Below are 27,434 nucleotides of genomic sequence, written 5' to 3' on the forward strand. Positions count from 1 at the left end.
CAACATTTGCAGGGCGATTATCTTCTAAATAATTGCGAATACGGTTTAAAAAAAAAAAAAACCTTTGCAAAATATATTGTAATTTAGATGCCATCAAAATAAAAATAAGTCACGCCCTAACGGGTAGAGCACTGTATTAATTTATGCCATGCCCAAAACAAGAACAGAATGTTACCTCAAATTATCGGCGAGATCGCAAGCGTGGGAAAGTAAACGGGGAAATGGAACGCGAGGAAGTGGCCGTTCTTCTCACGAGTGAGAACCAGAACAGTGAAGTAGGTACCTACGTAGGTATAATATTTAGGTGGCTACCAAAATACACACTGGTAACATAAATATGCAAAAAGAACAAACCGATTTTTTTTTCAAATTTACGGCAGCGATCCAGAATCAAGTACCTATCTACACCCACGTAGGGACAGATGTAAGAATTCGTGGAGGTTACGGGTTACTAAAAGTACCTACCCACGATTGAAAATGTGCGCATGAGAAAAATAAATATGCATAAAAGATGAATACGTTTTTTTTCGATTTACGGCAGCGATCCATAATCAAATAGGCACCTATCTTTTTCCATGGAGGTAAGAACTAGTGAAATATACACTAAGTACCTACCTGCCCACGTAGCTTGCCTTTGATAACCTACCTTCTTATCTATCTAAAAATAATATATCTGCTAAATTTAACATTAAATTATTATTAAAAAAAATTTGTAAACTTTACAACTTGTTGGCAAAATATTAATTATATAAATGATATTCTATGATCTATTTAATATAATCTATTAAATAAATCAGTGAAAACTACTTTGACTTGTGACTTTCTACGCCATAGAATGCCCGATATAAATAGAAATCCGATGTTAAATCAACTTCAACTTTCGTTCCTACATAGAAAACGTCGCAATATCATCAATTCACTGTGTTAGTAGCTGAATGGTCAAACGCGTCCGGTTCAACCCTTTGCAAGCTAAAGTCCTCCATCATTGCACTAGAAACATTTAACGCTTATAATGATGGTATAGTAGTAGGAGGAAATAAAAATATATTATCAGGTAACTAACCTTGGAATGTTTATCAAACGTATGTAGAAAATACATTTAAAAAACATAAAGAATTAAATAATGAATTTATGTAATAAAAAACATAATCTAAAAGCAATATTGTTCATTGTTATTTGGTTATTGGTTGGTAACACACATTTAAGTGGAAAATATTTAATCAAGGTGACAAATAATGGTTCTTAAAAGAAAACCCTCAAATCCACTTGGCGTTAAAATGAAACCTTAGAAAATATGGAAATGGGAAAACATATTTAGTAAGTGGGGCATATTAAATGTCCAAACTTTATCCATTAGGCGCTTGCACGAACTACATAAAATACCGTATAAAAGTTTAATAAAATAATAAATTTCAATACCTTTGTTCGCAACAGTTACTTACTCAGTGGTAACAAACAATAATGTTCTGAGACAAGGTTTTTCGGCATAGCAAAACGCTAAATAAGGACTGGAAATAAGCCGACGTGGCTCAGTGGTCCAGAGCGTCTGACCGGACAATCAGAAGGTGCAGGTTCAATTCCCGTCGGCGGCATTTATTTTTACTCGGGAGATATTTTAAATTATAATATTGCTTATAATAATTTAATAATGATTTGCTTTCACTACTATCTAGCTTTGTAGTTACGTATTTGAAAAATTGGGTTTCGGGGTTTTATTATTCAATTTGGTATGAAAATATTATTGTAAGTAATTTGGTGACCAAAAATTCTTTAAAGACGTACACGTACAAAACTTACTGACAACTAAATATTGCTAATTTATTAGGAATCTCTTCAAATTATTTGTAATCCGTCAAAATACCGATGTTTTGTTACTATTTCGGAACACTTGTGCATAAAAATGCTAACATTTTCGCATTTCTTCACTAAATATATATTGTTAAGACAAACGTAGATACACGAACACGTGTACCGATATTATTAAGAAATTATTAATAGTTTATCAGGAAACGGCCTGCACTCCCGTTTTTATCCGGATTACCAATAAATTGAAGATAGTTTTAGTAAATCTGCAATATTCATATTTCTCCATGTACTTCATTTTAATTTGTTTGTAGTAACCCCCGTCACAATTAGACGTCTTCCTGAAATTGGAAACTATCGACAAATAGTCATGCCCATAGTCAAGTTTTGGTAGTATTTTGATGACTGTTGTACAATAGTTTTGTTATCAATAGTTGACAAAAAAAAACCAACTTCAACATTGATCGTTAAAATGCAAAAAAAATCAAAATGGCGTTGAATTCCAATAATTAGTGACGACTTCGAATCTACGGGATTTAAAAAATATCGCATGATAAAGCGTCAATATTCGTTCACCGAAAAGAAAATCGAAAAAAACAACAGTCAGATAACATTAAAAAAACTGTATTCCATTTAGCATCAAAGATACTCAGTCAAAGCGAATCGACATTATAAGTCCGCTTAATTCACAGCTGTATCGACGATAGTAATATTATTCGTAACTATTGCATTGTTGGCGAACAGCTGTTCAATCGACATCCATACTACCAACGCGCGAGCAATGAAATCGAGAATTTGTTGAATGCGAAATTAAAATACATTCCTCGTCCCAAGAAAGGGGATAAGCACTACCGAAGATGTATGTGTAAAAGTAAAATAATTCTCCCATATAAAAAATGTAAAAATGATATCCTTTTATTCATTTGTCAGCAACGAGGGCCCCTTTACAAAGCGATGCCCCTAGTCCAAGTATGCAGAGGCGTGCATGATATACATAATTTTCATAATAATATTTGGATCAATTATATAACAGTTTTTGCGAAAGAAGCAGGGATAAAGAATCGAAAGGTTTGCTTGTCCCAAAAACATAAAAAATGAACATAAATTATTTCGATAAATAATTGAAGAGAAGCATCATACTAACTACACATATGAGATGTGACCGGTCAGTGGCTATGGGTCAGTAGCAGACGTCGTGAGTTCAATTCCCCGGCTGGCTTCTTCCTCCATCACGACACAAGCAGTATTTTCTGCTTACTGTGGTGGAAGAGGAGATTTACAAATATTGTCAACTTATTCGTAACCCGGGAATGTTTGCCTTTTTTAATGTATACTATTCTTTGGCAAACTGACAGAGCGATAAGCTCACTAACTGGGGTTTTCCGGCGCTGCGAAGGCGAATATTTTTGCATTCAATTTTTATGGGTTATTTCACGAATAATTTACACTTCGCTTGAGTGGAAGATGCTCTAGTGCCTACTCTCAAAATCTAAAAATTACTTTTGAATTTATTATTTACTGAATTACCTAGAATAGCCTGATACTTTCCCACTTGCATGCATGTTCCGAAATATAGCAACAAATACGGGCAGCGAACCCTAGAATATAACGTGCCCAAAAAGTTCAACATGTCGCCAAGTAACGTAAAAAATTGTAAATTCCCAAATAGATTCAGATTCAGAAAACATGGCACATAAGTAGAAATAATTTATACTAGTCTCCACTAATCAATCAATAGTTGTTATTTATTAGCATGTAGAGGCTTGTTTCGGAGAATTTGAAAAATTCGACAAATTTCAACGTTCATTTTCAGGTTCTGTGAAAGCCCTATTCAAGTTCTGTTATTATATCATTATATGCTAGTTGCATGACAGAACTGAAATAATAACAGAACTTGAAAATTAAATTTGAAGAATTGTTAAAATTCTCCGAAACAACCCGTCCTCGGTGTTATTTTAGATTATGTGTGTCAATAGTAATAATCTGCATATCTTATAAGTAGTAACAATATTATATATATTTATAATTAGTAATAACATTATGTAGGTATACATATTTACATTGTAACTGAACATTTACATCGTGTTGACAAACTGCTTAATCGTAGTTTAACGGGATAATGCTTAAAAGAACAAAAGACAAAAATTAAAAACCTTTCTCGTTACCTTACACATTTCCTAAAGCGTTATAAAATCTCCCTAATTGGTATAAAAATATATAGTCCCCCTGACATCGGACAGTCGAGAGTATTGTACGGTGTTTCAGAAAAAAAATCTATTTCATAATTTGTTGGTCATTTTTTTCAAGTTTATGACCTCGGAAAAGACTATATTTTTATCTATAAAAATGAATTGAACTAAATAAACAAAGTTTATTGGTCCACTATCGACCGGTCGCTGAATAGCCACAACTCTCCCTTTGTCGACGAGCAATGGACGCCACTGCCTGCTGGCTAGTACCTAGTACGCCAGCGACTACCGACCACGAACGGGAAGGGGCTTATCAACAACACAGGAACGAGATACGTAATAATTATAAAGTAGGGTATAAAGCTTCTACTGGTTGCTGGTTAGGTACTGGCCGAAAACCTTGCGAATTATCTCAGCAGACAGCTGTCTTCTGGTTTGCGAGGGAAAAATAACGTGCAATATTACGGCAATGTTAATGCTTTTTCTCAAGGGCGCATTACAAAAAAGATTTATGTTTTGTGATAAAATAATTCAATAATAGTATTTACTAGCGCATATAGTCCGAATTCTTGACAAATCAGTTCCAATTATAAAAATGGTGTTAACATAATTTATGTTAAAAATATATACTTATATTATATTATAGGTAGGTTTATCAGTTTCAATTTTGAAAATAGCACTTAAATGCAAACAAATTTTAGACCATTGGCCCAGAGTTACGAGGGACGCACAGATTTTATTAAATTTTAATTTCTGAGGTCACGGTCTAATAAAAGGTTTAGATTCCAATTATGTAATACTAACTGAATTGTACCCAGCGTTGGTCGGAGACTTTTCTCTACTTTCTATAAATATAATATGCATGTTTTATAGATATAAACCTTATGGAACTATAAGAACTAAGCGCACATACAGACAGACAGACGCGGATAGTGACTTTGTTTTATACTACAGGGTTTTCCAATAAGAGGTGTTATTTTGATATTCAAAGAAAAATGCCATTTTTTAATATAATGAAAAAATGTTTATTTCATTATAAATAGGAAGGTATGCCGTTAATAGTGAAAAATAACATCAGTCAAATGACCACCATGACCACGCCTACAGGACCATATCCTTTTCATGAAATTTTCCATAACCAAATCGCAAAGTGGCTGCCTTATGTCCTCGATAGCCTCACGAATTCCATCTTTGAGGTCTTGAATAGACGCTGGGCTGTTGGCGTAGACCTTTTCTTTCACGTGGCCCCAAAGGAAGAAGTCACAAGGTGTTAAATCACAAGATCTCGGTGGCCAATTGTGATCACTTCTTCGAGAGATAACACGGTCCGGAAACTTTTCCCGTAAAAGATCAATGGTTTCGTTACTTGTGTGGCACGTAGCGCCGTCTTATTGAAAGTAAACGTTGTCCAGATCAATACCATCAAATTCCGGCCATAAAAAATCATTAATTGCTTAATTAATATTCAAAATAACACCTCTTGTTGGAAAACCCTATATTTAGAGATTCACAACTATGCAAAAATAAAATTATTATTGAATATAATGCATTTACAACGGGCTGGCTCTGAAATGAGATTGACAACGGCTTTTACCTTTTAAAAATAATCTATCTAAATTAATATAATGTAGATGAAAAGAGAGTAGTCCGGCAACCAGAAATATAGGCTTCTCTATAATTTCTCTAGAGAAATTTGCAAAGAAACAACAACAAAACCCGTGTATTGTGAAATCGCGAGCATTTTCCCCATGTTTATTATAATACAAAAGTAGCCTCAATTGAAACGGGCTAATTGCATTCAAAACAACACTTCGAATACGAAAGCAGATGATCTCATTCAATTCAGAAATAAATTAATTATTTAATGAAACAATGACCAATATAACATCTAACAGCTTCTTTCACAAGTAGCATTTTGTTTTTGCCATTCATCGAGCAGAATTAATAATGGTTCTTGTTTCGGTAGTGTGCTCGGTTATCCGATCCAGCAAAAAACAACTTTGCATTCTGTCGACTCAAAATTTGCATCACTGAACATTATTCGCCTGGAGAACGTTACCCGATCTGCCTGACACTCGAGTAGGTTAATGGTGCCGACAGACGTAGCTATAAAAGATCAAAAGATATTTGGCTTGGCGTATTTCGGCATATCGCTCGCCGTACATTTCCAATTGAAATGTATGGCGAGCGATATGCCGAAATACGCCAAGCCAAATAACTTTTGATCTTTTATAGCTACGTCTGTCGGCCCCCTAATGGTGAATCATAAGGTTGAGATAACTAACTAACTAAGGTTGAGGTGTGAATTGCAAAACGGAATGAACTCCGACAAAAGGGGTTCAAAGTTTATATAGAATCAAGTTATCTAACTAACTATCGTGGTGTTCAGTTAAGCAAAATGTAGAATCGTAAGATTCATTTATAAGTTCCAAAGCGCGTCTCAATGGCTGCGATGGGCTGGACACATCGATATGTCAACTCTAGATATGGCGTGTTTTACAAATTCGGTCGAATAATTCGACTTACGAACGGGAAATTTCGTAAGCAAGCAAACTCCTCATATGATTCAATCGCCTCGCTTCGAAAGCATATTATCTTTGGAGACAAATTTGGTCCTTGTGGACCAACAAAGGGTAAAAAGCAATGCATATTTCGATTTATTGGATGCGAAATAATGCATTTTCTTTTTCATAAATGTTTTCGTAACCCAATTTTCGGAACCAATAATGTTGTTTTCGGTGTCATTTTTAACATCCACACGCCCCGTCTAAACTTTGTTGGTATATAATAACAAGTGAAAAGAATGCCAGATGAAAGGACAATGAAAATCATGACAAAAATGGTGCCTCAGTGGATTTGTGGATTACTTGAAGTGTAAGCAACTCAGAGGTAGACCGAGGAAAAGATGGACTGACTGGATGGAAGAAGATTGGAGCGTGTTGAGAAGACATAAGGACTATATAGAATGGCTAAAAACCAGAAACAAAGTGAGAAAAATTGTGAAGGAAGCCAAATCCCACCCAGTGATGGTGGTGAAAATGTTGAATTTGTGAGTTGGTACCTACACTTTACACAAAGTTCAATGGTCTGAAATGGGGATTCATTTTTTCATCATTAGATCAAAGACAGAAGCCAAGTAGTAACTCAAATGATGGCCGGAAGACCCCTTCACAAATTAAATTTAATGAAGGATAAATAAAAATGGCCAGAGAACAATAAAAAAAAGTTTCTCATTTAGAGATATTCTCATCGCATGCTTTCCCTACACAGTCCCTATCCAGTTTAAGCTCAGATGGATGTATTTAAGTATGGATTACAGGAACGGCTTCAACTTACTATATTATCCCCATATCGGAACTATTTATTCCTTAAAAAGCCAATAATTTATTCACTGCAGTCAACCATTAGTCAAGTCAGCAGAGTCATCAGCTATCTGAAGGTTAAATGAACAAAAGCGCAAACCGGATACTTAATTCGGTAAGCATGCTTTCGGAGTGCGAGGACCTAAAGCCCGGAATAAACTCCGACACGATTTAAGAATGATCACAGACTCGACCAAATTTAGAACTAAACTTAAAACTCATCTTTTCCGGCAATCATATACATAAAGTCAGAAACCTTTCACCTTCCCAGTTCGCGATATTGTAAATAACTAAATGTGTAAAAAATGTAAATAACTAATTTTTCGAAGAAAACTTCTTCTAACTGCTTTTCACTTTGTGATGGCATTATTTATTTTTTATTAAAAACACAAATAACTTAGTTTACATCACTTTATTTCGATACAAAATCTCAACTTGTTTCGTGAACCAAGTTCACATCATCAGAAATTCAAACCTAAGCAGAATTGTTAGGCTTTACAAGGTCATTAAAAAATGTAAATAACTATTGATAATTTCCTATTCAAACCTAAGCATAATTGTTAAGCTTTACAAGGTCATTAAAAAATGTAAATAACTATTGATAATTTCCTATTCAAACCTAAGCATAATTGTAAAGCTTTACAAGGTCATTAAAAAATGTTAATAACTATTGATAATTTCCTATTCAAACCTAAGCAGAATTGTTTGTTTTTGTTTTGAATCTTTATTTAGATGTACGCAAATTTTTTTATACATCTAGTAGGAAAATATAAAAAATACAATGTAAAAACAAAATAACAATTACATTTTAAGAGAAAAAGATAAATACACAAAATTACATTATATAAGATATCTAGGCGACTAAAATAATATTGGTGAGTATGTTCAACAATCAAAAATTATTTTTTACATATAAAGCACATGTCCTACGAAAAGTGCTGAGGCTTGGGGCTTCTTTTGCGACATTTGGTAGGTTATTATAAAGTTTTTGCCCTTTATAAGACGCGCTGTTTTGTGTGCATGAAAGTTTAGTTTATTAACCTTTACAAGGTCATTAAAAAATGTAAATAACTATTGACAAATTCCTATTCAACCCTAAGCAGAATTGCTTTACAAGGTCATTAAAAAAAACTATTGATAATTTCCTATTCAAACCTAAGCCTAATTGTTAAGCTTTACAAGGTCATTAAAAAACTATTGATAATTTCCTATTCAAACCTAAGCCTAATTGTTAAGCTTTACAAGGTCATTAAAAAAACTATTGATAATTTCCTATTCAAACCTAAGCCTAATTGTTAAGCTTTACAAGGTCATTAAAAAACTATTGATAATTTCCTATTCAAACCTAAGCCTAATTGTTAAGCTTTACAAGATCGTTAAAAAATCTCAAATACTAAAATATAACGGTAAAAATATTAATATTTAAAATAAACATAAACTCTATATTTTTTTCACTAGCTTCTAATCAACTGCAAAATCACATGTGGTATTTTCTGCTTGCAAAAATCTTTTCCGAGCTTGAGTGACTTGCCAGGTTTCTATTTGTAAATAATTAAAAAGAGCCTAGGAAGTCATATTCGCACAGCGCCCTTGGGATGATTTTTCACAAAAACGGCGCTGTACAAATTATCCAATTATTATTGTTATTCGGGGACACAGCTTAGTAATATTTCTTTGTTTATGCATTTAAGGAAGGTAGACGATAGCCACTAGTCTTTCTTTGAAGAATTCAGCTTAGAGGTCGCAGAGCGATCTAATTTTGGAAAAGTAAATATCTCCCGAGAAGAGATAAATGAACTAAGAAGTAAACTTCGTTAGATGCATGGAATCCATTCACTATAATTCATACGCTTTACAACCTCTAGATACGTCACCCGACATGGCGGGAACAGTCCCACACGGAGAGGATGGAAAAAAATTGGGCAGATGTTTGGGAACAGATAAATACAAAATTATAGCGCCGATGCACAACGTCTCAAAGCCATTAAGCCATTACACGTCAGCTATTCTGAACATGTTTACTTTAAGAGGAAGCTACAAGCCAAAATGTGTATATTCTTGGTATACCTTATATTGTAGTTAATAGGCATTAAAATCGCTTGACAAACGGAGTCTAGAAACGTGCAATTTCTTGCACAAAACTGGTTTTTATTTATTTTGTAAATAATTTTATAAGAAAGCAAAAAAGTTAATCAAGTGACACTGTCACAGATAATCTTAGCTATAATACTGTATTTTTCAAAAGTTGTTTCCTTTACTCGTTCATACATTTCTATTGAAAAATATTTATTTTAGTAGTTTAAATTATTATTTTTTATTGAGCAATTTATTATTTTATTTGTATTCTACTCAAGCGAAACGATAGGAAACCTAAGGTGAACCTAAGTTTATTTCATTTTTCACATGAAAAACTCGTTATCCAAAGGAAAAAGGCACTTGGATGGAAATAGCGCTAACTACTTAAACATTAGATGTGATGCTACGCTGCGTCAGATCTTACCATAAAAAATCTCTGGAAGTGTGATTGATCTATACCGATTTGAAAGAAAACACAATAGACATACACATCCAAATTGATAGACTTGCCCTAACATAAAATCTGGTTATCATTTCGACGAGCTGGTGGCAAACCACGCGACCATATTTTTGGCTCCAGGAAGGTTCGAGAATGCTTTGAATAGACTACGTCATAATTTGTAAGTTGAACGCCGAAGAGCGCACATGAAATAACCAGCCCCTTCGCAGAAAAGCAATATTTGTTAGTCAGGCAACAGTTTGCAGCACAGTAGTCCACTGTGGGCAGGATCTAAATGTTCTTTTTTAATCGAACCGCCTAGCGCAGAAACGCTAAAAATGAGCGAGATGGGTAAAGTATAACACATTTGCAAAACTGCCTAGCTAAATAATGTAACAAAATATTCAAATATTGAAAAAGAAACTAGCCCGAACTTTTGTTTACCGAATTTTTATTTTTATCACTTGTACGCAGCTAGCAATTTTCGCGCCACTGTAAAAAGGACTAATAATTGGTAAGCACATTTTATTTCCATAAGCGGACTGAATAGTGACATTACAATGCGAGTTGCCTGTATACTGTCAGATTAATTTATTAGCAAAACACAGAAAAGGAGATGGTCACGCCCCCTCCCAGCTCCTCGCAACTTGGTTTGTTCCCCTATCCAAGGGCTAGTCTGTCCATTTGGATGTCTATGGAAAGGCAGAACTAACCTACCACTGGTAATGAAATGACCAATGAACCAATGATTCGACTATTGAATAACATTCCTCTCATAATATAAATATTTTTCAACTGAACCATTAAAAAATTATTGTAATTAAATAAACAATACGACAAAGACTTAAGACTTACTAACAGACGTGTCCCAGCGTTGCTGGGGGTTATCCTTAGGAGACATATATTATCGTGGACTTTTCTGTAGGCCTTTTTAAGATATACAATTCCGTGGTACATTATTTTGGTGTATCTCATAAGGTTTAGCCAGCGTTAGCAATGTAGCGCCCGAAAATATAATTTATCGACTTGATTATGAAAAATCGACTTTTATCTATTTTCTACAAATATAATATGCATGTAACATATGTGTAAACCTTCCGGAAGAAATTCTCTAAATGATAGTGAAAACCTTATCAAAATCCGTTGCGTGGTTTAGAAGAACTAATCACACAAACAGACAGACTCAGATAGCGATTATATTTTATACTATTTAGAGATGACGAATAGTTTTTTTTTTCGTTTGTCCCTTTCTAGCTGCCTTCATAAGCATATAGTTTGCTGCAATAACGACATACATCAAACATAAAAAAATATCCATACAATAAATTGTTTGGTCAAAACTAACAATTTACTAGTAGAACGACATAGTCGAACCAGCGAAAGTCGACATGAGAAAACGTAAAGGGCCAGTGTGCTTCACGACATTATTACAATAACTAAAAAATATTCAAACTACAGGGTTTTCCAATAAGAGGTGTTATTTTGATATTTAATCGTAAAAGATCAATGGTTTCGTTGCTTGTGTGGCACGTAGCGCCGTCTTGTTGAAAGTAAACGTTGTCCAGATCAATACCATCCAATTCCAGCCATAAAAAATCATTAATCATCTCTCGAAAGCGCAATCCATTCACCGTAACTGTTGCTCCAGCCTCATTTTCGAAAAAGTAAGGTCCAATGACTCCGCCGGACCATAAACCGCACCAAACAGTCACACGTTGAGGATAGAGAGGCTTTTCAACAATAACTCTTGGGTTTTCCGAGCCCCAGATGCGACAATTTTGCTTGTTGACGAAGCCACCGAGGTGGAAATGGGCCTCATCACTCAAGATGATTTGCATTTGATTCACTCAAGTGAATTTTAATAATTTCAATGCGTTGTTGTTAGCGTGTATCGTTCCATTTTTATTAATGGCGTAGTTTCTACTTGTCAAAGGTCAAAAAATGACAGCTTCAAAAGTAACATCTACCGAAATAGCGGGCTATTCAAAATAACACCTCTTATTGGAAAACCCTGTAGGTTCCGGAAAATTGGCTTATTTTGAATTATCATTATTAGTGTAAACAAGTGATATGAAGCTAAGTGTGGGAGTAATTTGATTGAATATGATAATTTTGCTTTGTAGTAGTTTAAAGTTGAACATAATACTATCACCTCACGGAAGTGGTGTGTGAGGGATTGTTCAATGTTCAGCATCCGCCGAACCCGCGGCGTGTGGCGGTGGCAGTAACAGACCGTGCAAAGTGAGGACTGTTGTATAGGCAGTGCTCCGCAACCGGTGTGCCGTGGCACACTGGTGTGCCGTGAGCCGGACACAGGTGTGCCGCGGTCAAATTCAATGTATTTGACATTTTACAATATTTCATTATGTATTTAATACACAATGACAAAATATTTTTCATAATATTGTCTATTTTTCATTCTCTGCAGATACTGTTAAAAGACGTATTCACAATATATTAGAAACACTGGTTAGAAAACTGCTATTAGCTGAAAAATTTGCGCTTCAGATCAACGAAACAACCGATATTAAAAATAAAGCACAGTTGATAGCTATTGTACTTTTCGTTGACGAGGACTTTATTAAAGAACATTATTTATTTTGTAAGGAGGTTCCAGAGCGAACTACCGGTGAAGAATTTTTTCAAGTAACCGATGATTTCTTCAAAATATATAATATTAAATGGAGCAATTCCATTGCCGTTTGCACGGATGGCGCTGGGGCAGTGACGGGTAGTAAAAAGGGTTTTGTCTTTTATGTAAAACAAAAAAATCCAGCGTTACAATTTACACACTGCTGCATACATCGAGAAGTATTGATGGTCAAAAATTTACCGGAGGAACTTTTGAACACGATGAGCTTCGTTATGAGGTGTGTGAGTTTCTATTAAATCAAAATATGCCCAAACTATATCAGTACCTCGATGATAATTACTGGATAGCCAAACTTGCATACATGGCTGATATATTCGAGCATTTGAATAAACTTAATAACGAACTTCGGCAAAAAGTGTTGCAAAACGGATGTTTGGAAATGTACCAAAGGATCAACCATAGTACAATTAAAAATAAACAATTAACTGTGGATCTGGCTCAACAACATTTAAGTATGCTTCAGCAGAAATTTGGTCGATATTTTTATTCCATTAATACGGAACAATACGATTGGATTCGAAATCTTTTTGCAACCAATGCAATAAATTCTACGGAAGCAATGCTTCTGCAAATTCGAGTGGAATTTACAGATTTAAATAATGACATGACATTAAAACTTCACTTCTCCGAAGATCAATTAGATGTTTTCCGGATTTACGTCAACAAAGAATATCCTCACATTTCCATCACAGCATTCTTAACACTACTTCCATTTTCAACGACAATATTTATGTGAGCAAAGTTTTTCAACGCTTGTATTAATTAAAAATGATAAGCGGTCATGCTTAAAAGGTCTTGACCAAGAATTTCGGGTTGCGCTGTCAAAAATCGAGCCGAATATAAAACTTTTGTGTTCATTGAAACAAGCGCAGGTTAATTTAACAATTAATCGCTCATTAATTTATTATTATTTTATAATAAATATTAAAATTGCGTAAAAATAAATGTGTTATAGTTATATGTATGTATGTATAGTTTTCAAATAAAAAAGAAACTATTGTAAAATTTGTGTATCAATTTTATATGTATATATTTTAGCTTTTGGTGTGCCGCGTAATTCTAGGAAGAAATTTGGTGTGTCGTAGGTGAGAAAAGGTTGCGGAGCACTGGTATAGGTCTATCAACCTTAGTTGACTTCAACACAGTACCTACTCACACAGACGCATAACTTACATACAGCGTGTTTCATTTAGAATTAATTAAGATAAAAGCAATGATTATTTCTCAATTAAGAGATCGAAGCCAAAGCGTGTTGAAGTCGGTTAATGTAAATGTTTTTTGGCGTACCAATTATTGGTTTATTTCATTGTTATTAAAACACTGAAGGTAATTAAAATAGTATATCTGAATTTGATAGTCTTCAGGACTGAATTCAAATGGTTAATGGAAAACATATCTATATTGATAGACATGTGGTGCATGTATTATCAGCATAGAGCTATAAGGACTGCGTGGGCGAGGGGTAAGGCTCTCGACTAGCAGTCCGAAGGTCGCGGGTTCAAATCCCGGCGTGCACAAGTTAATTTTATTCGATAAACTTGTTCACAATTAATTTATTTAAAAATAATATATAGTGCACTTGCTGCACTTTCCAGAGTGGAAGATACTCTCAGTATCGCCCTTGGTGTAAGATCACCATTCAGAATTGAAACGTTGCTTGAAATAGCTTTGGCCGTGTTCGGTGACCAGATCTGAATAGCCAGGTACTTCTCAACCTTCCCCTCCCCCATCTTCTTCTCCTCCCCACTACATTCAGCCTCTGAACATACCCCAATTGAGGATGCCATAGTCTCACTGGCCCCAGCCGGTTGGGAGTAGTTGGAACTCTTGTGCGGAATTATATTTTAAAAAAACGTAGTATACGTAGTTCAATGAATAAATGAGAAGAAAAGTAAAATAAACAAATTATAGCAGAAAATCTAAGATCATTAGATGGAGTTGAAATGTGTTTATATAAATTGGTGTCATTAGTTTTCTTATAATTTCATACAGACCAGGCTTCTTGGGATTATCTATTTCAAATTGAAAAAAAAAATATTATTTGAAAAAAAAAATCAGTATGGCATTTTCTCAATATGTACCTGTTCGCGCAATATATATGGGATTGTTAGGTATGCATCCACAGGCTTAATGGACAAGTGTAATGTCAATACCAAATCCTGCAAATGTCCTACCTACCCTTTTACCCATCCCAAAATGTCACCATATTAAAAATATTGTTGCGACACATGTAAAATCTGACAAGTGGTGTCAGTTGCTTATCAGAGTTCGGAGTGATAATTAATATCAGACAGGGCGAATATACATATAATTTGTGAAGTGAAATCAACTAATACTCCTGGAGACGTGTGATAGTCATCAACGGGTGAGTCCATCTTTCCTGCATTCCAATCTGGGCTTATCTTGTGCTCCAGAAGCCCAGATTTATACCTTTGATTATTGCACTGTCCATCGGGTTTGTCGGATGCATATATCGTCCCATACCTATCATTCGGAGTAGTTTGGGACTGGTCCTTTGGGCGTGTGGCATATCACACCACCTCTAAAATATATAGTGGAGTCGCAGCTTCGCGACACCATTTTTGGTTCTTTCGAGCCGGATTACCAACGGGGTATTTAAAATTAACATATTTAAAGTTATAAATAAATATTATTTCCTCTTTATACTTTGTTAATTTGTATGTACTAGGTTGCATTTGTAATTATTGTTGTGTTTAAATTCCTACATACAATTAATCATGGCGACTAGCGATAGTACTCAGGATATTAAAATCAAGTTAGTAGAATCGAAGATTAATTTGATACATAATCGTGTTAATGAATTATACGAGAAAGCGAAAAGTATTGCGGACAGGGAGACGAGAAGTTCGGAGGATTTTCTTAAACAAACGGTTAATATAGCTACATATTATGCACAATTTAACACATTTTGTGATGAATTTCATACACTTCAGTTGAAAAAGGATTCAAATTACAATATGAATTTCGATTTATGGAGTAAATTCGAAAATAAGTACTGTTTTGTAGTTTCTATACGCGAAAGCATTATAGCAAAGCAAGATTCATCACGTGATCGACAGAAGTTAAATAATTCACCATTAATTAAACTCCCACCGATCGAGATGCCATCGTTCGATGGTAATCAAGAGAATTGGTCGATATTTTATGAAGCTTTTAAATTAAACATTCACTCAAATCAAAATTTGAATACGTCGCAAAAGATGCAATATCTGATAGGGAAACTCCAAGGAAAGGCGTTATCAGTTTTTGCGGGAATACTTCCGAACGAACAAAATTATTTTTTAATTTGGGAAGCTCTCGAAAAGAAATATCAGGACAAACGCGTGCTAGGTACCTTTTATCTGAACAATATTTTGAATTTAAAATTATTGGCACCTAGTAACCCAAATGAGTTAAATAATTTTATCGAACGGTTTGCGTCTTCCATAGCTGCACTCAAGGAATTAGGTATTGATGACCTAACCGATTTTATAATATTACATGTTGCACTGAAAAAATTAGATATACAGTTGGTGCAAAATTTCGAAATGTCTATACGGGAGAAAGCTATACCTACATATACCGATTTAATAGAATACATTCGGTCGCATGTTAAAATCCTAGAACGAACTGGGCAAAATGATAATAAGGTTGTTAATAATAAAAACAAAGTTACGCATTCATTCGCTGTGGTCGAACCGAAGTCAAGTAATAATAATCGTAACAGGTGTCGGAAATGTAATCATTCTGATCATGTTGAATTGTTTAAATGTGAACAATTTAACGAATTAAGACCAAATGCTCGCTTTCAGTTTGTGAAATTAAATAATTTATGTGTAAACTGCTTAAGCGATAAACATAAAACTGTGAAATGTCCATCTAAATCGGATTGTAGAATTTGTAAAAAACGACATCACACCGCTCTGCATTTTGAGAGCACGGTGAATACTGAAAGTCAATCGAAAAACGAAGCCATTACATTAATAGCGCGTAATAATAAACATTATAATAATTTTTCTGCGGGTAATATAGCTACGAATGTACTACTGTCAACCGCGCAGTTATTTGCTTATGACAATAAAAATAATCAAGTAACCGTGAGGTGTTTAATTGATTGCGCCTCGCAACAAAATTTAATCAGTTTAAACACTTGTAATGAATTAAATCTTAAAATAATTCCTTTAAATAATTCAGTAGTTAAAAGTGTTGGTTCAGTAGAGACACCAATATTGGGACACGTTGCGTTAAAAATTAAATCCCGCGTTTCAGAAGATACTTATAAAATTAGTCTATTAGTTGTCGATAAAATAACTGATAAGCTTCCTACACAACATGTTGACACAAAGTCATGTGAGCATTTAGTGGGTTTAAACTTAGCGGATGAATCCTGGAACGTTCCATCCGATGTTGATATCTTATTAGGTGCACAGTTATTTCCATATATTCTGCTGGGGAATAAGGTTTTATCTAAACATAATACGAATGCACCACCGGCTATACAGACAGTATTCGGGTATATTGTAATGGGTGAAATACCTACGTGTACGCCGGAGGTTTCGTGGACGTTCGGCCCCATAACCAATGTAGATTTATATAATGCGTTATCCAAGTTTTGGACGATGGAAGACATGCCTATTAAGTCGTTGATGAGTGCTGAAGATGCAGAATGTGAGAAAATGTACCTCGAGTCAGTCCAACGGGATGAATCGGGAAGGTATATTGTATCTTTACCGTTTAAGATAGATCCTAAAAATTTAGGTGATTCGCGCCGTGTCGCGCAGCGTCGATATGAATATTTAGAACGGAAATTTAATACTTCGCCAGAATTGCATTGCAGTTATAATGAAGTAGTTTCTGAATATCTGGAAAAGGGATATATGAGGGTTGAAGTTCCGTCTTCATCTAATATTGATGAGGGATATTTCATTCCTCATCACGCAGTAATTCGTAAAGATAAATCAACAACTAAAACTCGTGTTGTATTAGACGCAAGTACAAAGACCAGTTCAGGGTTGTCACTTAATGATATTTTGTATACAGGTCCAAATTTGCAATCTAATTTATTTACACTTTTAATTAAATTTCGCTTATTCGCTGTAGCATTAACCGCAGATGTTAAGCAAATGTATCTACGTATAATGGTAACGGAAAGCCATCGAAAATATCAAAAAATTCTTTATAGATTTCACAAAGATGAACAAATTGGAGTTTATCAATTTAATTCACTCGCGTTTGGTTTGAACTGTTCACCATTTCTAGCAATGCGAACTATACGGCAGCTAGCGAGCGATGAAAGAAATTGTTATCCGAAAGCGGCGGAAGTTGCAATTAATGATTTATATATGGACGATTTTGTATATTCTGTAAATACTATAAGTGAAGGCATCACTTTGGCTACGGATTTAATGGCGATGTTCAAGTGTGGAGGATTTGAATTAGTCAAATGGTCGAGTAATTCTCCTCATTTACTGGCCCAATTACCAGAGTCGCACCGCGCGACAATGGATTTTTCGGATAAATGTAGCATTTTAGGATTGAAATGGGATCCGATATCTGATTGTTTTCGATTTATGATATGTCCGACGGAGGAAAAAACTATATGTAAAAGATCAATTCTTTCCACAATAGCTCGTTTATTCGATGTATTAGGTTTGGTTGCTCCGGTAATTTTATATGCCAAATTACTTTTACAAGAGCTGTGGTTAGAGAAAGTAGGATGGGACGAGGAACTACCCCAAAGTATTGTTAATAGATATGTCAAATTCAAGGAAGAATTACCGATGCTTTCTAATTTAAATTTACCTCGATATTTGGGAGTAAAGGAGGACTGCACGATAAATATTATCGCCTTCGCAGATGCGAGTATGAAAGCATACGGTTGTGTAATATATCTTCATGTCACGGATAAGGGTGGCAACACTACAATGAATTTGATATGTTCTAAATCCAAGGTGGCCCCTCTGAAAACAGTGTCGCTCGCTCGATTGGAATTATGCGCTGCGCTTATTTTATCTAGACTCGTTAGATCTATTATAGATACTTATAGAAATCGCGTTTCGATAAACGATATATTTGCTTTTTCAGATTCAAAAATAGCACTTTCTTGGATTCACTCGTCCCCGCACCGGTGGCAAACTTTTGTAGCTAATCGAGTTAGTGAAATCCAGGAAAATTTACCCGCGAAACATTTTTATCACATAGATGGCGTTACCAATCCTAGTGATTGTTTATCACGAGGACTACTGCCTGCTCAGCTGGTCGATCATTCTCTTTGGTGGCACGGTCCGCCCTGGGCTGCGAACCCAGTATCCGAGTGGCCTGTCGAAAGATTTTCCCCCTCACGAGAGGAGGAGAATACTTTGGAATTGAAAAAATCGCATACATTTACGATAACGTCAATAGAGGAAAATTCTCCCATATATAATCTCGCTTTAAAAATTTCCTCATGGCCAAAACTGCTGAGAATTGTGGTATATATTTTACGATTTATGCGAAAGTTATCACGCTCAACAGTTATAAATTCCACGGAATTAAACATTGCTGAAATGAATGTATTAAAAGCTTTACAGAATAGGTATTTTAGTGCCGATATACAATTAATACAGAGGGATAAATTATGCTCACCTTCAATCCGAAAACTAAACCCGTTCCTAGATCATAATGGCTTGTTACGTATAGGTGGTAGATTAACAAACGCGAATATACCTTTTGAAAACAAACATCCAGTACTTTTGCCAAGACAGGATCATATTGTCGATATAATTATAGACTTTCACCATCGTGTGAATTGTCATACTGGTGCACATCTCCTTATGTCAATAATTAGACAGCGTTATTGGATCTTATCGGGGAGAAATCTAATACGCAAAAGAGTACATGCTTGTAATTTCTGTTTTAAAACTGCACCTTCTAATATTATACCGCTAATGGCAGATTTACCTACAGCTAGAGTTCAGGAAGCAAAGGCATTTACACATACGGGTGTAGATTTTGCCGGACCAATAAATATAACCCTTTCTAGGCGTCGTGGGGTAAAAAGTCAAAAGGCATATATATGTCTATTTATTTGTTTAACAACGAAGGCTATACATATGGAAGTGGTATCAGATCTAAGCACGGACAATTTTTTAAACGCATTTAAGCGTTTTCTATCCAGACGCGGACCGGTTTCGTGTATGTACAGTGACAATGCGACAAATTTCATAGGCGCAAAGAATTGTCTGGATGACTTATATAATTTTTTAGAGGCAAATTCAACTAAAGAAGTTCTTCGCAATGAATTTAACAATCGGAGAATTGAATGGAAGACGATTCCACCCCGCGCTCCTCACTTTGGAGGATTATGGGAGTCAAATATTAAATGCATTAAATCGCATCTGTATAGGGTTGTGGGTACTCAACTTTTATGTTATGAAGAGCTTCTCACAGTTCTGACACAAATAGAGGCTGTACTTAATTCACGGCCATTATGTTTATTAAGCAGTTCTCATTATCCAGAAGCTCTTACTCCGGCTCATTTTCTGATGTCTACCCCGATTCAGCATCTACCTGCTTATGATTTGACTAATGAACGCATTAGTCTACTGAAAAGGAAAGAGCTTTTGGACCACCTCGTTCAATCTTATTGGAAGAAGTGGCATATAGAGTATCTTCACTCTCTGCAGATGAGAAAAAAATGGAATAGTCCCGCGAATAACATTCTAGTAGGTACCATAGTATTGGTGAATCAAGAGGATGCGCCTCCACTTTATTGGCCGGTGGGCGTTGTTGAGGAGGTGTTCCCTGGTAAAGACGGAGTGGTTCGTGTCGCACGCGTAAGGACCCCTTCCGGGAACTTTAAACGACCAGTCGTAAAATTGTGTCCTTTGCCTACACAATAATTATTATTTCTTTATTTCATTATTTTATAAATTTTCGTTTTAACTTTGTAATATTAATAGCGTATTGATAAGAATATTTATATTTCATCTTACTTCGTTTTACATTTAATTCTTTACTTTATTTGAAAGTACTTAAAATTTCGGAAGGTACTTTCAACGCCGGGAGAATGTTCGCGCAATATATATGGGATTGTTAGGTATGCATCCACAGGCTTAATGGACAAGTGTAATGTCAATACCAAATCCTGCAAATGTCCTACCTACCCTTTTACCCATCCCAAAATGTCACCATATTAAAAATATTGTTGCGACACATGTAAAATCTGACAAGTGGTGTCAGTTGCTTATCAGAGTTCGGAGTGATAATTAATATCAGACAGGGCGAATATACATATAATTTGTGAAGTGAAATCAACTAATACTCCTGGAGACGTGTGATAGTCATCAACGGGTGAGTCCATCTTTCCTGCATTCCAATCTGGGCTTATCTTGTGCTCCAGAAGCCCAGATTTATACCTTTGATTATTGCACTGTCCATCGGGTTTGTCGGATGCATATATCGTCCCATACCTATCATTCGGAGTAGTTTGGGACTGGTCCTTTGGGCGTGTGGCATATCACACCACCTCTAAAATATATAGTGGAGTCGCAGCTTCGCGACACCAGTACCTATTATTAAAAAATAAAATAAAAGGATAAAGTTAAAGTAAAGAATTTTTTAATCTCATTTTGCCGCCTACATCGAAAAGTTTGTAAAATTGTAAGAACGGGTTCCAATAATTGAAATCATTTGGATTTACATTGGAATGCATGTGATGCATTGTTTTCACTTGGGTAAGTTTTGCCTTACCTTACTTGGTGCCTAACGGTAATTTGAGTAGATGTTGCCTAGAGTGCTAACGTGCTTAAGGCATTACATTATGGCGTGTGTATAAATAAAATAACAATAATATAATATCACAATATTTATCGGAGTATTTTGTAACCACTGGTTTGCGATGCAAACATAATTCTTGTTATTTATTCGTACGATTGTACGGAGCAGGGGTGCCGAACTCAACAGGGTGCCGAAAAAATGGAAATTCATTCAATTCACTTCAATGGTATAATACTGAAATTACACGATGTAATAGTTTATTACTCACGTCATCGACGATCGTCCTCTTCTTTCTTATACGTCTTTCATGAAAACCAAAAAGACAGAAGATACAAGAACGATGACGTCATGTACGACTTCCCTCTGGGATTTCTATACGGATGATAGTATGCATTAGATTGGATTACAGTTTAAGTTCCTAAAAAGTGAAACTTTTGTTGTTTGGGTTTGTCTCATTTATGAATCATCATTTTCCATGATGAAGTTAACCGAATTATAACAATATATCCGATGCCAACTGTGAAGGAAAGTGAACTTTATCACTCCCCCTCTTAAGCGGGCCACAGACAGTTGCCCAAGGAGTCTATGGCCACATTTGGCACGATACAGGTATAGTATAACAGATAGGTACGCTGCGTGGCTTGATACAGCAATGTGGTCACACATTGCTAGCTGTGCTACGCCACGATAACGCCCAGTTTCATCTCAGCAGTCTTCAGGGTGCACGTGTTTGTGCGGAAAATGTCAATATTTTTTAATAATTTTTTTTATTTGGTTAAGGAACATACAAAGTCTTAACGTAATGTAAAGAAGAGGATGAAAAAAATAACAATTATAAATGTTCACAGATAGGTTGAACTACTCGTAAAACTAAGTACTTAATGAAGATAAACTAAAATATTTAAAAAAAAAAATTATATACATATTTACGTGAAACCGCAGAGCAGTCTCAACAAAGACACCCTTCTTCATAATATAAAAAATAGATACTTTTTCTGATGTTATTATTTTTAACTATATTATATTGTATGTTTAAAAAAATAATAATCTCTTCCTGTTAAAGGGGTGTTTTTCAATTTATAATAATAAGATTAATAAAAGGCATACAAAAGCCTTTACACTTAAAACCATATTAAAATTATTTACTTCTTTGGAAGCATTTATTACTACCGTCAAAATATTGATGCCAGACACTTTATGCGTAATCTCGGAGGTTCTCGGAGATTCTGACGACAAAACTGTTGAGAACCCCTGAAATAGCGGGAATTCGTTAAACGTCGAGTTTTCAAGATAAAGACAAAAATGCCATGATATTCTTTGAATATATAATATAAGGCGTTATATTTTGGAATTTGTAAAAAGTATCACTGGTATTATTATTATGGCAGAAATTCCCACGAACACCCTAGGGTAAGAATGAAGGGATGGGTATCCCCATAACATAACTCTTGGCCGTGCATTGTAAAGCTTGTAGATAGAAGTAGCTAGTAGCTACCCCAAGTTTTCAAAATACAAAGAACTCTGTTAAAAAAATAATCCCTCGGTTAAAACTCCCTAAAGTGCATTCATATTCAATCACTCCATAACTGTTAAACGTAAAAGTGAATCCGGAAATACAAAACGAGTTATAATTGCAAAGCGTCCCTGGGGTGATTTTTAACAAAAAGCGGCGCTATAAAAATTAAACAAAAAAATCTACTTAATATATAAAGTGTGTGGCGGGCGTACAAGCGGGCTTTGAATTTTTTTCCGAGAGTGATGAATTTTTACACTCACCACCAAACCAAGAGGAAGGTCACTGCCTTCGTGAGATTTTGAAAACCACCTTCATCCCCATTTCCCACCCCTTAAAGCAAAATTTTGATACTTCTTGATAAAATTTTGCACACTAATTCACGTCCAAAATAAGAGGAAAATACTGGATACATCTGATTTCGAAAAACGCTGTGTAAAGTAGTTCAACTAGTAATTTAGACATTTTTTCGATGTATTTTTCAAAGCTCCGTATATCTTTAAGTATGCAAATGGCAGTTTTTGGCTACATCATTTTGCTTTGGCATAAACAAATTTTCGGCTTTGTATGTAGGGTTAGAATGATTATACGCGTATTATCCTGTTCATAATTTAGTTTTTTAAAAATAAACTGTACCGTTTATGGATATGAAGATTGCAACATGAAAGAAAAGAAGACTATGATGCAAAATATTGTAACAAGTAACCCACTGCGGATGTTTTCAAATTTAATATAGGGTTTTCCAATAAGAAATGTTATTTTGAATAGCCCGCTATTTCGGTAGATGTTACTTTCGAAGCTAACATTTTTTGACATTTGACAAGTAGAAACTACGTCATTTAGAAATGGAACGATACACGCATTGAAATTATTAAAATTCACTTGAGTGAATCAAATGCAAATCATCTTGAGTGATGAGGCCCATTTCCACCTCGGTGGCTTCGTCAACAAGCAAAATTGTCGCATCTGGGGCTCGGAAAACCCAAGAGTTATTGTTGAAAAGTCTCTCAATCCTCGACGTGTGACTGTTTGGTGCGGTTTATGGTCCGGTGGAGTCATTGGACTTTACTTATTCGAAAATGAGGCTGGAGCAACAGTTGCGGTGAATGGATCGCTATCGAGAGGATGATTAATGATTTTTTATGGCCGGAATTGGATGGTATTGATCTGGACAACGTTTACTTTCAACAAGACGGCGCTACGTGCCATACAAGCAACGAAACCATTGATCTTTTACAATTGAATATCAAAATAACACCTGTAGTATATACCACAATACATTCACACTATAAATGTATTTTGAAAGCTCTTATGGATAAATATTAACGAAAACTACAAAAAGGAGTGGAAAACACACAAATATAATACAATCAAATGTAAAAATATACAAAACAATAATTATTATAGGTTAGTAATTTAGAAAGAAATATATTCAATTATTACCCAACCTCATTACCACAACTAAATTACACTGCTCTAAAATCAAATGTCACCCTTTACCAGTTAATATTCTCAAAATTACATAATGCAATTGGCATTTTGTGATATTTTCGGAGAAAGTACAATTAAATTGCTGTTAAAATAAATTATTCAATAGTGTACACATTAGAGAAAATCCAAGCATACATGAATGTGCTAACTACCTACTTACTTTATGAACGATAAACTAATTATTATTTCAATAATTGATGGTTTCTCACATATGACAAAAGGTGTGATCTGTAGGACATACCTTGGATTTCGAAGACTGGTTTATGGGACTTGGTTCAGTACATTCTGGCTGTGTCATTTAAAAAAAATAATACATGCAATTATAATAGATAAAAAATAGTGTGTGTAAGTATATATTTATAAAATGTCCATGCTAATGTTGAAGATGGCGCTGATCCGCTATTTAATGGCAATATAACTTACATTTAAATTTAAGCGGAAAACCTCAACCTATGGTTTGTTGACGATTATAAATATATATACACGGTATACGGTGTCCAGAAACTCGGAATACACAGGAAACTGGTGAATCCACGTCACATAGTCGTAGATAACCCATTTTTTTTTACACAAATGAAATAATATCTTTGTTTAAGACCACTTTATTAAATTTATATACGTCGACCGGTTTCGGTTGAACTCAACCTTCATCAGGACAGTACAAATATAAACAGTTTATATTTGTACTGTCCTGATGAAGGTTGAGTTCAACCGAAACCGGTCGACGTATATAAATTTAATAAAGTGGTTTAAAACAAAGATATTCTTTCATTTGTGTAATAATGTCAAGCCACAAAGTGTTTGCTTCCTTCGATAATCCATTTTTTTTCCTTTCGGCAATTAATGAGTTTAAAATCTTTTGGAGCCAGGTTATATGCTGCGACGTATTTTAAAAGACATTAATCACCAGTTTCCCGCTTGCATAGGCAATATATTGTAGGTACTAAAGGTAAAAATTAACGACAACCACTGAATTCAGAATCTTCTCTGTGACGACAACAATGTTTTTTTTTCAATTATTTCGTGATGTTTGTGAAGATGACATGATGATCTCAATGTGTTGGATGAAGATTAAATATTATCATACGAGGACTTACCAACTGAAAGAAGAGTTTCTCGTGTCGCGACATCTCCAAGGAATCATGCAGCCCCTTCAGAAGTCAGAATCCCAAAGGATTACGTTGTCCTTTGAATGTAACTACGTTCTTATCAAATCCACCAGCAAACCAACCAAAACCACCGCAGTGCAAATAATAATTTTAATATCCTTCCCAAAAGTACACAAATTTACCATGCAAAAGTTATTTCAATTAATGTTAGTAAAAAGTAATTGATTTACTTGTTTCAGAGTTCATGCAATATTTTTGTTAGTAATTATCTAATGTTTTGGAAGTTTAGACACTTGATATGTTTTTATTTCGTTTGAATTCACAACCATAACATGCTCACAGGACAACCTGAAAATAGAAAATATTAATAAGTTAGTGAAAATAATTTGCAGTACATACATCTGTTAAGGTTAATTTAGTTGATTAACTGAAAAATCACCACTAATTAATCATGCATGTATAATGATGAATGAAACATATTATGATAAATAAATAATAATGTGGTCAAGTCATATCACTCCATTGTAATTATTATCTATTCTCTGTCACATGCGTCATTTGTGAGAAAAAATAGGTAACAATGGAGCTATCAGCGGTGAGCCCATGATATTACGGGGGTATTTCATCATTCTCTTGATAGCTTATCCATAGAATGAATAAACAAATAAATACTCCCAATAGGTAGAAAACTCAAAACTCAATCCACAGAATAAAGAATTAAACAAAACTGTGTTTCACCATGATTATGAAATTCAAATGGGATGGCGATATACAATTTCAAACAAGTGTAAGAGAGACAGATCGCGTTCTAAATGGTCTAGAAACAAAGCTACTAAGCCAGCGGCACATTTGTTTCTATTCAAATTTAAATAGAGGCATTTCTGGTTTTCTTCTTTATTCTATGCTGCTAATTTATCCGATATAATATGTATTATTACTACTAATATATATTATTGACACTATTCATACCGTTCGAGTACCGAATAGTAAACACGGACTTTATAAATAAATAAATCGTATATCGAAATTATACGTTTTCTTGTGGATAAACTATCAAGAGGATAGTGAAATGTCCCCTGAACTGAATAACAATATTTGTGCGAAATATAGATAATTAATGATAATATTAATTAAGTATTTATAATAAGTGCATAATATACAATAAAATTAACCATTATACATGCAACGAATATTCGGCCACTATTCGCTTTTCAGCTATTTCGGCTGAACACCTAATAATGAAAATTACTTCGTACTTCAATCCAAGTTTCTATTTAATAAGAGAGTATTACGTTTTTTAATGTTTAAAATCAATCAAACGCAAATTGTGGTGAGTTGAAACCAGTTTTTCTACGTTTGCTGATAGAGACGATTGCGTTTTTCTTCGTAGACTATACCAGCTTCAGAAAATAGTCTTTCGCTATGAACACTAGTGCAAGGTGACGAAAGATAAATTTTAACAAATTTCATTAGGTTTGGATATTGTTTTGCGATTACAGACCACCGGTAGTAAGGGTTTGCCTTACGATCGCATTTTCTCCATCCCCTCAGTTTGCAAATTGGCAGATTCGATAATATTCAAAATAAATTCAGAAAATTTAATGAACTTTTTTTAAAAGGAGCTAGAATATTTAAAAACCCATGAACATCATCAATTTACAACATTCTAAAAGAGAAAAGGGCTCTACTAACCAAAGGTCAGAAAGTAAATATTTCAAGAGACAAAAAAAACACATATGTACAGGGTGTATCGGCACGTACCCGACAAACTTTAACCAGCTATTCCTCAGCACATTTGGAGTAAAAAATGTTATGGGCGCTTTGCTGTCCGGTAACATTTTTTTCCATTAAAAACAAAAAAAAATAATAAAAAAACCACACTCCGTCACTGTCATTTGCATTGTTTCTCGTGTTCAACAGCTGTTATTAGCAAGTGTGTCAAAAAGTGTCCTCGCTCTTTTGTACACACTAAATAATAATAGTAAAAAATGAGACGAATGGTGCCGTGACATTTCGTTGTGATTGTAAAAGCGCGCCAACGT

At 34.7% G+C, this 27,434-nt stretch overlaps 1 protein-coding gene across 3 annotated transcripts in view; it reads right to left on the minus strand.

The window, feature by feature from the left end:
• Positions 1-27,434, minus strand: part of Hip1 (Huntingtin interacting protein 1) — a 91,207-nt gene that overhangs the window by 50,778 nt on the left and 12,995 nt on the right. Inside the window, exon 2 of one of the 3 annotated variants that reach the window (XM_089636594.1) lies at positions 25,381-25,740. The exons of the other annotated variants lie outside the window; for them this stretch is intronic. Within the exon in view, the coding sequence (XP_089492720.1) occupies positions 25,381-25,413 (33 nt within the window). The 5' untranslated portion in view covers positions 25,414-25,740. The remainder of the gene's footprint in view (positions 1-25,380; positions 25,741-27,434) is intronic. 3 annotated transcript variants of the gene reach the window in all.

This window comes from Hesperophylax consimilis, chromosome 10 (assembly GCF_061612785.1).
Source record: "Hesperophylax consimilis isolate HC1 chromosome 10, BYU_Hcon_1.0, whole genome shotgun sequence".
NCBI classification, from domain to species: Eukaryota; Metazoa; Arthropoda; class Insecta; order Trichoptera; family Limnephilidae; genus Hesperophylax; species Hesperophylax consimilis.